The sequence below is a fragment of the Gaeumannomyces tritici genome (assembly GCF_000145635.1).
Source record: "Gaeumannomyces tritici R3-111a-1 unplaced genomic scaffold supercont2.1, whole genome shotgun sequence".
In the NCBI taxonomy this organism is placed as follows: Eukaryota; Fungi; Ascomycota; class Sordariomycetes; order Magnaporthales; family Magnaporthaceae; genus Gaeumannomyces; species Gaeumannomyces tritici.
In genome coordinates, this window is record NW_008804545.1 from 5,205,640 (window position 1) to 5,217,330 (window position 11,691).

Below are 11,691 nucleotides of genomic sequence, written 5' to 3' on the forward strand. Positions count from 1 at the left end.
AATAGCAAACAGCCAGCGAGGGCAAACTCACTGAAGAGTGGGGGTGAGACCACTGCCAGTTTGGGTAGCAGCAGGCGTCGCAGCGGGAGTCGCGGGAGTCACCCCAGTGCCGTTGACGGCTTGAGCACCCGGCTGAACGCCATTCACAACGGGCCTCTGTCCGTTGACGTCGTTGGGAGGCGTGAGCTCGCCGTGGCCGCCAGGGAAAGACAGAGAGCCGGGAGCCGTGAAGGCCTTCGCCTGAGCCGCGTTGGAAGGATGAGTCTGAATGCCCTCCATGTTGATCCAAACTTGAGTCCTGGTCTCGATTTGAAAAGAGGATTGGCAGGACTGTAGTGTCAGATGTCAGTAAGGGAAACTGATCGTTGGAAGAATACGTGGCGCAGCAACTAATGGCGATGCGTGCGACGAAGGCTTGGAGTGAACGGCATGCCCAAAACGGGTTGGGGGAGACGGCAGGCCAAAAAAAAAAAAGCTATTGAAAAGCGGGTGGCTGGAAAGTGGCGGTGGCCCGTGCACGCCGAAAGAAAGGAGGGGTTTGGACGAGGAAGAGAGCCTACCAATTGATGTCAGAGGAGATGAACAAGCAAATGTGTCCCCTCAGAGCAGTTTGGGCGGTGCCTGGTGTGGTTGGGCTTGCGAAGAAGACGATGATCTCTCAACGTCGTCAGACGCCTCGTGGCAGCTTAACCAGCTCGGTGACCAAGGCCAAGTGAATGTCTCGGTCGGAGAACTCGGCGGCGGCAGGAGAGCTGCTCGGCACGCTAAAAGCACTCGCGGTGTTCCTGTCGGAACGAGAAAGTCGTCTCACAAGAAACAGGTAGCGAAAATGGGAACTGGATTCTATTCCTGACTTGGGCCAAGCGCACTGCCACCACTCGTGCAGTCGACTTGAGTCTTGCTTCTTCTCGACACCGACGAGGACCTGGGTTGCGATCGATGTCGGCAGTCCAGGTGTCCGGATGGGCACGCCGCGTCGACAAAGAGAAGAAAGGAGTATTAAAAAGTCTAGAGAGCGACGACCACACTAAATCGCAAGAGCGGTGGGGTGGGAAGGGAGAAATTCAGGATGCGAGGGCAAACTGAAATGGCGGTGGTTTTCGGTGTGTGTGGTGTGGAGCCCCAGAAGATACGTACAGGCAGGGCGCAGATTCCGAAGGACGGGCAGGAGTGGGAAAGCTGCCGTATTTATATCCGCGCAGAAACCGCCCCAGGTTGCGTGAGTGGCGTAACCTACTGCAAACGCTGCGTCCTTTGTCCAGTGGGTCCTGCCACGCCTCCCGGCCAATGGCGCGCCCAGGATGCGCATGTAGCTCTACATCCAGGCCTTGGACACTATTCCACCTTGGTGCAACCAAACCCACCATTCATTCGCTTTTGAAACACGAAATGTTCTTTTCCCCTCCCCCATCCCCGATCAGCTCCTGCCTCCACACACGCGAGTGCCAGCTCCTGCGGGCTCCTTTCCTGCCGATTCCTCGGTTTCCTGATAAGCGACATCCAGACATCCGGAACTGGTCGGAATTCGAAGCAGCCGCCAGGCCGTCAGCTCTCGCCGTCGCCGTCGTTCTTCTTATCCTCTGGAGCATCTTCCCGTGTTGACGTCTACCGCAACCATCCTAGGGAGACTATTGACCACCTCCCCGTCAACGACAGCTTGATCGCCGTCTTGCAGAGCCCAGCGCGCTACCTCGGCTCCCCGGTAAGGCCTTGGGCCTCCATGGCGGCACGCCAGACAGAACCTTCGGCACCCCCAAAACAAACATGGACCACGGCCTAGGCGGTGCTCGACAAACTCGCCCTTTCTTACCCCTTCACCTTTTTTCTTCTTGCGTGAGTCTGGAAGGAAAGCGATCGCAATCAACTGGTTTCGATGCCTTTGGCTTTGGCTTTTCCATTCCCTTCTCGCCCTTCATCCATCCCCGTGACCGACTCGATTCGGTGGGTGGCCCCAGTCCGGCCCAAGAAGGGCGTCATTAAACCCAGCCTGCCTTGGTCCCGCCGCAATTTTCCCTCCCGAGCACGAAATTGCCCCATCGTTACATGGAGCCTCCCATTCGCCACGGGCCAAATCACCGGGCGGTAACAAGGGTGTCCCAACTCCAAGCGGTGCAAGCCCATTGCCAGCCGTCGGTGCTCTTTGTTTTCTGTGTGTTGCTTTTTGTCCGCCCGCCAACCGTGCACAGCCCGGGCCCTCCGATCCTCATTCCCTGGCGCCAGTCGCCAAAATTTCTCCCTCCTTCACAAATCCTTTGTTGCTTTCTGTTTCCATCCCACGCACATTCATTCGGTGCTCATTTCGCACACAACCTGACCTCGTCCCTCCCTCTCCTTCTTCGCCGCTTCCTGTCACACGATGCTCCCTTCACATCCCCATTTCTTTGTCACCCCAAACCAGCCTGCCGCCATACTCCTGCATTCGTGCACGTTGTTTTCGTCGGGTTCTTCTCGCATCATGTCATGCCAACTGTGGCTTGAGGCAGTCCACGGCAAAGATCATGCCTGATTGCGGATGGTCCAGACGTGACAGTCTCAAGAGGCCGCGCATCCTCAATGCTGCCTGACTCCTGTGACTGCAGCCAGGCCCCCTCCCCCCTTTTTTCCCACCTCGCCCGGTTCGCTCCCCTTTGCGTGGTGTGGAAAGTTCCAGCCACTCCCTAGGCCCCCCTCCCTCCCTGGCGATTTTTTTTTCAGGCTGGTTTGGCACGGGCGCCGACAGGCGTCCTCCCTCCTGATGTACTGGTACTTTGCTCCTTGGCGCGCTATCCATGTCCGTGCGAGCCGACTCCTCGCCCCTTGCGGCCTCTTTTTTTTTCTACTTTTCCCCAATGACTCACTGCTGCGCACCAATCACGTCGCGTCGTGCTCGGTTTGCTTTGCCGTCCTTGGGGCCAAGCCCCCCAACCAACCGCTTCCCACCCATGGCCCATGGCGCCGACCATGCAGGCAGCCTTGGTGGCCCCAGGCCCCTGAAGCTGCCCATGATTTTCCCGCTCATCTCTGACCGATTTGTCACAAGCGGAATTTCCCCAGCTCTGACCGATGGTGCGGTCGCAGCCAACAAACAAGCAGTAAGCAAGAGGCAAGGAACACAGCGAACAAGGAACAAGAAGAAATAAAATCAATCACCAGGTGATGGATTTATCGATCCCAAATAGAGCTGATGCTAGAGCGCAAATAGTAATGAACAAAAATACCGAGCGAGAGCGACAGCCTGCCCCGTGCTTACTCCCCCGTTATCTTGACACTGCCAAAATTGGCGGGCTAATGCATGGCTGCGGCAGTCGATTGATTGTCTCTTGATGAAGCGATGCCACCCACACCAACCACCAGAGAACTCAAGCGCGATCCCAGCCGGTCCAGCACGCACCCCTTACCCCCTGCCGCCGGCGTGCGCCCGAGGCAACGACGTGCGACCTCGGCACGAGAGATGAGGCTTGCGCACTGTACGCCCGCCGGGCTGGGCCAGGGTGGTGCTGCACATTCGCGTCATCATCGCGTGCCTGTCGCGACACATTCGCGCCGCCTGTCCGGTCACCATGAGCGACGACGCGCGAGCTAGTCGTGTTAAGTGCCGGGTTTTGCTCTCCCGGCCATCGGGCGTAACGCCAAGACAACCGGTCATCACATCTATTGAAAAAAAAACGAAGCAAACATGACCCCCCCAAACAGAACTCGCACCATTTTCTTACAAGTACATGCCTCGTCCGAGACAGAAACATGATCCCCCCTCGCCTTCACGTCATGTAATACTTGGGGCCTTCCGATCCCTGTGGCGTCTGCCAGTTGATGTCCTGCAGGGGCGCCTTGATATCGCATGTTTTACAGTGGATGCAGCTGATGGGGGCGCAAACGGACATGGTCAGTGCTCACGAAACAAAAACCAACGGGCGGCACAACCAAGCCGCGATCGGGGACGGTTTGTTTGGCTTACTTTTGCGCGTTGATCTGGAACCGAACTCCGAGCTCCTTGGAAGGATCCTCGACGTACTCGTAGACGCCGGCCGGGCAGAATCGATTCTCCAGCCCCTTGAACTTGGGCCAAGTGTCGACGGCGTGCTGGTCCCAGTCCTTGACCTGCAGGTGCACAGGCTGATCCTCTTCGTGGTTGGTACCGGTGCGGGACACGCTGGTGAGGATGTCGAACGTGAGCTTGCCGTCGGGCTTCTCGTACTCGATCTTCTCGCACTGGTCCGCGGGCTTGGTGGCCAGGTGGTCGGGCGTCTTGTGTTTCAGGGTCCAGGGCACGCGGCCCTTGAGGAGGTACGTCTCGAGTCCAGAGTACAGGATACCGCCGTACATGCCCAGGGGCGAGTGGAACGACGGGCGGATGTTGCGCACCTCCTTGAGCTCCTTCCAGACGCTCGACTGGCGCAGCGAGTCCTCGTAGTCGTACAGGAAGACCGAGCCGTCGCTGTCGACGCCGCCGAGTGCCTTCCATGCCGCCTCGGCGGCCAGCATGCCCGACTTCATGGCGTTGTGCGTGCCCTTCACCTTGGGCACGTTGACGAAGCCAGCCGAATCGCCGATCAGAGCGCCTCCGGGGAAGGCGACCTTGGGGATCGATTGGAACCCGCCCTCGATCAGGGACTTGGCGGCGTACGAGATGCACTTGCCACCCTCGAGCACCTCGCGGTAGAGCGGGTGCTTCTTCATCTTCTGGAACTCGCCGTAGGGTGACAGCCACGGGTTCGCGTAATCGAGCGCTACGACAAGGCCGACTGAGACGAGGTTCTCGCCAAAGTGATACATCCAGCCGCCACCGTAGACGTCCTTGGAAAGTGGGTAGCCGAGCGAGTGCGTGATCTCGCCCTTTCGGAACTTGGCAGGGTCGACCTCCCAGACCTCCTTGAGCCCGAGACCGTATGTCTGCGGCTGGCTCTCGCGGCGCAGATCGAACTTTTTGATCACCTGCTTGCTCAGGCTGCCGTGGCAGCCCTCGGCGAACAGAGTGCAGCGGGCGTGGAACTCCATGCCGCGCTCGAAGGAGTCCTTGGGTCGGCCGTCGCGGCCAATGCCTAAGTCGTTTGTGGCGACGCCGAGCACAGAGCCGTCGGGTTTGTACACAACCTCGGACGCGGCGAAGCCTGGGTAGACCTCGACACCGACCTCCTCAGCCCGGGCACCCAGCCAGGCGTTGAACTGGCCCAGGCTCAGAATGTAGTTCCCGTGGTTGTGCATCTGGGGCGGCGCGGGGAGCGGGATGGCCATGGACTTTGTCAGGAAGCGCATGCGGTCGCCGCCAGCGGGGGTCGCGTGCTCGAATCGGTCGGGGTTCTCGGGGTCGAGCCAGTTGGGGATGAGCTCGCCGATGGCAGTCGGTTGGATCACGGCGCCCGAGACGGTGTGCGCACCCAGCTCGCCCGCCTTCTCGAGCAGCAGGACCCTGAAGTCCTCATTGCCCGCTTCGTTCGCCAGTTGCTTAAGCCGGATGGCTGCGCTGAGACCGGCCGGACCTGCGAGGCGGCGACGATGTTTTGCCCTCAATTGTCAGCGAATATTGTGCTGCCTGCCATGCCTGCCTTTTGTCTCACCTCCGCCGACGATGCACACGTCCACCTGGTCGCTTTCCCTCTCGATCGCTTGAACATCGAACGGCTCGGCTTGGCTGGCTGTATGCTGCGATGCGGTAACCGAGAACGGCCTCCTTCCCCTCCAGGGCGCAGGGCTCTGTATCGGTCTTCGCGCCAACCTGTTCAGGGCGTGGCGGGACGAGAAAGCCGCCCTTGGAACAACGGTGGCGAGCAGGGGCGGAGCGAAGGCATTGCGACCGAGGCGGCTCCGCGCCGCTCCTCTGGCCAGCGCAGACATAGGGTACCTGGTAAATCAATGGATTCCACCCCGAGTCTACCTGCACATCGCCGTGTCGAGAAATCGTGTCCAGAGCTAGACTTGATGGTGGGGGGTCTTAGTGACAGGCTCAATGGCATTCCATTCCCGCGGGAGCTATGACGTTTCTTTTTTTTTCTACACCCCCTGGCCAGCTGAGGCGAGTCGCTGCAGCCAATCCGGTTACAGCAATTATCACAAATTCCATCTTGGGCGGCCGACGCATGTGACACCACACGCACATCAGTCCTAAGCCCAGCGCATTCTTTGCCGAAGGAAGCCGGCTCAGCAGCCGACGACCGATCCACCATTTGAACCGCCGCTGGCCCTGTGGCTGAGTTCGGGTACGGCCGAGAGGGACGACTTGGACGCCCACTGGGAATGGTTGTTTGTATTTTGGAATATGTCTGGTCTCACGCCTATCGTCGGCTCGCCCTTCAGCGGCCTAGTAAATGCACCCCGCGCGGCACCGAGTCCAAGCGCGTACGCATTGTGGGAGCTTTCACAAGGCAGAGATATGAGCTGTTCAAATGAGAGAAGGGAAAGAAAAAGCAATACAGCCCCGTAAGTGACCATGGCGGCGACGTGCAGCTCAGACCGGAAATGTGATGACAAGATCAACATTGGAATCCTTCTTGCCGCACGGCAGCTTGTTGAAGCTTTCCCATATGCCTACTAAATCAAGTCTGAGTATCTGGTCCGCGAATTCGAGGTGCCTGCCGAGGTCCTGGGCCTCTGACCCTCGGGCGACGACCCCGACCGAGCTGGGCTCGAAGCTAGGACACGAGGTATAAATACCTAGATGAACCATAGCTGTCAGCCATTCTCGTTCCTATTGTTCAGTTGGCCGTATTTCTTCTTTCGTTCTTTGCCGGATTGTGGCAGTCGATTGAGCATAGCACAGGGTTCAGGGAGGATAAATACCAAGGATTCCTAGCGCTTTGAGAGACACCCGAAGCTGGAGCGTCGAAGAAGACGGCTGCTCGTGATACTCGGTTGCGATTATCGCTGCCGCGCCAGACATCTTCCCAAGCAGACCCAGGATGGCCAGACCAGAGCCGCCAACCTTGCGCACAACATGCGCTGTCAAAATTTCAGCACCCCGTTCCGCAATCGTGAGCTCCGCGACAGGATCATCGGAACAGAGCGTGTATGGGCCTGTGAGCCTGGCTGACCCATGCCGGTATACAATGAATTTGGCGGAAGGATTCGTATCTGGGGAGGAGAGGAAGTCTCGCAGAAACACAAGCTCGGTTAGGGCCGCGGAGCCCATGTTGAAGAGTCCAAGCATCGAGGCTTGACCGTGCCGCGCCTGTATCCTTAGAAGCCGACCGTCCGTATGCTCGAGGTACATTTCTGCCGTTCTCCCAACTACCTCTGGTCGTAGAATCAGCAGCCGGCCATCAGGGGTCTTTGCTGTCATCTCTTCGATAAGGTTGCCGTCGTGCTGGCCAGGGTTGTCAGTGATATATATTGGGCCGCCAGATAGGCAACGTGCGGCGGCATGGAATCGCGAAAAGTGGTGCACTGTTTGGAACATGTCCCAATCCGGAAAGATGCGTAGATGCTGGCTAAGGAGAGCAATATGTGCGTTGCAGAAGACATGCCAAGTGTGGGAGCTGATAACAACACGGTTAACGAATGCAATAATATGGAAGGCGTTTATAGGACATGACATTACCCTGCATCGTCGGGAAAGAAGTCGTCCGAGTTCCGCATCATTAATACAGGCCAGTCGTCCCTCAGAAACTCGGGAATACTCTGGGGGATCTGGGCCATGCATGCAATGGCTTTCCCGTCAAAGTGCTTGACAAGGGCAGAACGCCATGCTTTCTGATAAGATGCTGTGAGCGCCGACCGGTCGTCCGCATGCTCGGGGTAGTCCAGAAAGCTTTGCGTGTCAGTCTTGACGGCGTTCACCCCAGACTCCACAAGAAAGCTGCACGGGTCAGTCAGCGTGCCAAGGAGATTTGGGAAGCGGAAGGGTAGTGAGGCGAACCGGTAGAAATCATCAAACAGCGAGTGGGCATCGGGTCCGTCCACCGTGGTCATGTCCCCTCCGCCAAGCCATATGCCCTCGCGCCGCTTTACTGTTCGCAAGGTGTACGTCTGGGCAATGTCACCAGTGGGGGCTACGCCACCCCAATACCCAAAGACCCCATGCCAGACCGCGATGTTTCGGATGAAGGGGAAGCGGCGGCGTATCACCGAGGTTAGAGCTTTGAGGCCGCCTGGGAAATTCTCCTTGTTGGCTTCGAAGGCGGTCCAGCGGTGCTGGAAATTGGATTCGCTAGCAAAGTCCAGAGACTGCCAGTTGTCGTCGATAATCAGATTTGTAGCGTGAATCCCACTTGAGCCCAGCCTGTCAAGAGCATCTATTATCTTGGCGGGTGTCAAGTTCTGTCCCAGTCCGTTCCAGGTACAGTAGGCGAGTCCATCGTGCCAGTCCTCCAGCTGATGCTTGGCCTGTGCAGCAGGCTCAGTGTGGCAACCTATACTTTCTTTCCGAGCATATGAACGGACAAGGTTCCTGGCTGCCCCGAACACGGTAGCGATCGCGACGTCGGCTTGCGTCGCTGTGGCGACAAAGACACGCCCTGTGCCTGTGGATGGCCTGTCATTGCGGCATCGAGCTAGGATATTCCCGTTGTTATCAGAGCTGAGTGTTGTGAGGACGTCCCCGAAACTCAAGGCCAGCATCACGAGATGTATGCCATCATCTCTGAGAATAGATACTAAAATCCCATCCTTGTCAAGGGAAACTCGACCGCGGCCCTGGCGAGGACCGAACCATGCCTCATTATGCCTCACGATGGCAAACCATCGCAAGGCACGGACTGGCGTGCCCAGAGTGACAGTGGAATATCCGGACCGTCGTCCTTGGGCAGCAGCAACGGATATGGACAGCTCCCAGCTGAGGCAAGCCTCGGACTTTTCAAGCCCGGGCTCGATGTGAATATCATGGTCTGGGCTCGTGAGGTAGCAAATAAGGCTATCGTTCGGCAGCTGTTGGGGAACAAATATGACCTCCCCATCGCCCAGTCTTGATATTTCCTTGGCCCATTGCCATTGGGTATCGGATTCGAGTCGGAACTTGACGGTGAACCGGAAGCTCGAGACATGGCCCGAAGCCCTTGCAAGGGAGCCGCTGAAGTATACGCTTCTGCCATCACTCCCTTGGGGGAGGCAGCCTAACTGTAGTGCGTCCGTTAGACCAGGCCAGCGTCGGCCCCTTGCTTTGCTGGGAACGGACTTACGCGGTGCATCAATGCCAGCTCCGCCCAGGTGCCGTCTTCAGTATTATCGTGCCAGACAACAACTTCCGAAACGCGGTCGACGTTGCCGTGAGCCCCTGGCCCATAGCACAGCGAGATGGCGAAGGTGAAGCAAGCCTGCATATCTCTTGGGTCAGACGCAAAGAGGGCCACAGGGAGTTCAACTAAATACGCGCAGATACCATACCTGGCTGCCTTGTATGGGCGTCACAAAGCCCAGTGGTGGATCGCATACCAGTCGCGGCCTCATTGTCACCTTGGGGAGTTGGTATATACCGCGGAACGTCGTGTGTGTCAGGGCGTCCCGTCTAGCGGCGTGTCCCTATAGCCACATCGCCTGCCCCGCGGTTTTAAACACCCGAAGCGGGAAGTGGCAGGCACAACAGCGCTGAGCTCAGAATCGGGTCTCTTCAAGGGCAGGAACGAAGCCGCGATCGGTGAATGGGCAGTTTATTGAATTTCCGACCCTCGGGCACCCTGCCCAACGACCAAGAACGATAGAGCGAGAAAAAAAAAGAAAAAAAAAGCACACAATAAGAAAACTAGGTAGCAATAAGTAACCAGAAGCAAAGTAAATACCTATCTAAATAAATGACAAAATATTTCCCCTCGTGAGGTGGTTGCTGCCACACGTGACGCTCATCCTGCATGGCCACACAGCACCCAGCGCAAGAGGTGCTGACCTCACTCTGCATAATGCAGCCGGAGTGGAATGTGGGGGTGGTGTTTCGACTTCACCTTCGCTCATCGCCAACTGTTGCTGCAGGAGTATGGGGAAGGTCTACACATCCACCACTCTCCCATAATTTCGACCATGGCACTTTCGTCGCTTCTTTTCTCATCATTGGTGCTGCCCGTCGGCTCCGTCTCTCTGTGCTTCCTGATATACCGCTTCTTAGTCTACCCAGCCGTCTTGTCGCCGCTGTGTCGAATTCCTAATGCGCATTGGCTTGCGCGCATCTCGCCGCTCTGGATCCTCCTGGTGCGCTTCCAGCGTCGGGAGAACAGGACTCTTCAGCGGGCTCACCGAAGACTTGGCCCTTTTGTGCGTGTCGGCCCCAACGAAATCAGTGTCGACGACGCTGGCGCCGTCAAGACTATCTACCAGGGCGGCTTCGACAAAACATCGTGGTACTCCATTTTCGACAACTATGGGTGCGTATATTATACTTCTGTTCTTGGGCCGAGCTGGAGCTAACGAATCAGCAGCGTCCCCTGCATGTTCTCGGCCCAGACGAGCCGCGAACATTCTCTTAGAAAGCGGATGGTGTCAAACGTATACTCCAAATCCTTCATACAGTCTTGCGAGGCATTGAGGGCGCAAGCCAAAGTTATATTGTACGAGCGGCTACTCGGCATCGTACAGGAGTCGATGGTAGAAAATCAGAAACCGCACGGAATCGACGTGCACTCGCTATTCTTGGCTACTTCCATGGACTTTATCTCGGCCTACATCTTTGGCATCCGTCACTCGACCAAATTCCTAGACAGGCCAGGCTACAGGGAACACTGGATACAGCTCTATGCCGCGAGAGCGAACTACCCGTTCTTCAACCAAGAGTTGCCCTGGCTCACACGACGCCTCTCCAAGCTCGGCATACGGTTGTACCCATCATGGGTTGATGCCGCGAACAAGGAGCTGGAGGACTGGAATCGCAGCATGTGCGCCGCCACCCTGGCCGACGATGCTGTTCTTGCCGCTACCGGAGCATCTTCCAGCTATGCGGACGAAGCCGTCGTTACGAGGGCGTTGCTCGCCGGACTTGAACGGGAGAAAAAGCTTGGCGCGGATTCGATTCTCTATCCTACAGCTATCAGTCAATATGACCTGTCGGTAGCCTCGGAGCTCTTCGACCAAGTGCTTGCCGGCCACGAAACAGTGGGCATAACAATGACGTACCTGGTTTGGCATCTGTCTAAAAACCGCGACCTGCAGCAAAGCCTGCACGCCGAACTATTGTCCATGGAGCTAAACACGAAGAATGACGTGCCCGCCAACCCCAAAATGCTGGACTCGCTGGAACTGCTTGACGCCGTGCTCATGGAGACGCTACGGTTGCACGCGGCCATCCCTGGCCCTCAACCTCGTGCGACGCCCTATCCATCGTGCAAGCTTGGACCTTATGAGATACCCGGAGGGACACGAGTTTCGGCCCTGGCGCATACGTTGCATCGGGATGAGAAGGCCTTCCCTAACCCCGAGATCTGGGATCATACACGGTGGCTCTCCAATCGAACGGACGACGAGACGAGAAAAGCAATGAACAGGCAGTTCTGGGCGTTTGGATTAGGGGGCAGGATGTGCCTAGGCTCAAACTTTGCCATTCACGGTATGTGTTGCTCTTCCAGGCACAAGTTTCCGCTCCAAGATACGGCTGTTCCGTATCAGAGCCATGCTCACAAACTGCAGAGATGAAACTCATTGCCGCCGCAATCTATTCCAACTTCACAACACATATCGTCAACGATACGGGGATCGAGCAAGACGATGGATAGTACGTGGCCATTGCGTTTCACCACCATGATGTGTACTTTGTGGTAACTGACCAACTGCGTTTTACATAGTACCGTTGGGCCACGGAGCGGA

General features: G+C 57.2%; 4 protein-coding genes across 4 annotated transcripts in view; 1 reads left to right on the forward strand and 3 right to left on the reverse strand.

Moving 5' to 3' along the window:
* GGTG_01657 (TATA-box-binding protein) overlaps positions 1–1,153 on the reverse strand; it is a 6,283-nt gene extending 5,130 nt beyond the window's left edge. The window contains exons 1-2 of the mRNA XM_009219424.1: positions 561–1,153; positions 32–330 (exon numbers count right to left, since the gene is read on the reverse strand). Coding sequence (XP_009217688.1) covers positions 32–279 — 248 coding nt within the window. The 5' untranslated portion in view covers positions 280–330; positions 561–1,153. The remainder of the gene's footprint in view (positions 1–31; positions 331–560) is intronic.
* A 1,987-nt stretch (positions 1,154–3,140) lies between these two features.
* On the reverse strand, positions 3,141–5,969 carry GGTG_01659 (hypothetical protein). The gene is made up of 3 exons (XM_009219426.1): positions 5,535–5,969; positions 3,935–5,456; positions 3,141–3,837 (listed from the first exon to the last, which is right to left on the reverse strand). Exons 1-3 carry the CDS (start codon positions 5,809–5,811, stop codon positions 3,738–3,740), a joined length of 1,899 nt encoding a protein of 632 aa, XP_009217690.1. The 5' UTR covers positions 5,812–5,969; the 3' UTR covers positions 3,141–3,737.
* Positions 5,970–6,198: 229 nt separating this feature from the next.
* On the reverse strand, positions 6,199–9,620 carry GGTG_01660 (seed imbibition protein). Its single transcript, XM_009219427.1, has 6 exons — positions 9,292–9,620; positions 9,087–9,221; positions 7,829–9,024; positions 7,511–7,768; positions 6,754–7,448; positions 6,199–6,627 (listed from the first exon to the last, which is right to left on the reverse strand). The coding sequence occupies exons 1-6, from the start codon at positions 9,352–9,354 to the stop codon at positions 6,422–6,424; spliced, it is 2,553 nt and encodes an 850-aa protein (XP_009217691.1). The 5' UTR covers positions 9,355–9,620; the 3' UTR covers positions 6,199–6,421.
* A 298-nt stretch (positions 9,621–9,918) lies between these two features.
* GGTG_01661 (cytochrome P450 3A12) lies at positions 9,919–11,600 on the forward strand (the record flags this gene model as incomplete). Its single annotated transcript, XM_009219428.1, has 3 exons — positions 9,919–10,259; positions 10,314–11,434; positions 11,515–11,600. The coding sequence occupies 3 exons, from the start codon at positions 9,919–9,921 to the stop codon at positions 11,598–11,600; spliced, it is 1,548 nt and encodes a 515-aa protein (XP_009217692.1).
* Positions 11,601–11,691: the final 91 nt, after the last annotated feature.

Bases quoted from the DNA above. Each gene is read 5' to 3' on its own strand.
- GGTG_01659 (XM_009219426.1), bottom strand. From the start codon at position 5,811: ATGTCTGCGCTGGCCAGAGGAGCGGCGCGGAGCCGCCTCGGTCGCAAT. The intron at 5,457-5,534 runs GTGAGACAAAAG...GCCGCCTCGCAG, and splicing joins CGTGTGCATCGTCGGCGGAG to GTCCGGCCGGTCTCAGCGCA. The intron at 3,838-3,934 runs GTAAGCCAAACA...CGCCCCCATCAG, and splicing joins TTCCAGATCAACGCGCAAAA to CTGCATCCACTGTAAAACAT.
- GGTG_01660 (XM_009219427.1), bottom strand. From the start codon at position 9,354: ATGAGGCCGCGACTGGTATGCGATCCACCACTGGGCTTTGTGACGCCC. The intron at 7,769-7,828 runs GTTCGCCTCACT...TGACCCGTGCAG, and splicing joins CTGTTTGATGATTTCTACCG to CTTTCTTGTGGAGTCTGGGG. The intron at 6,628-6,753 runs GTATTTATCCTC...TGGTTCATCTAG, and splicing joins CAAAGCGCTAGGAATCCTTG to GTATTTATACCTCGTGTCCT.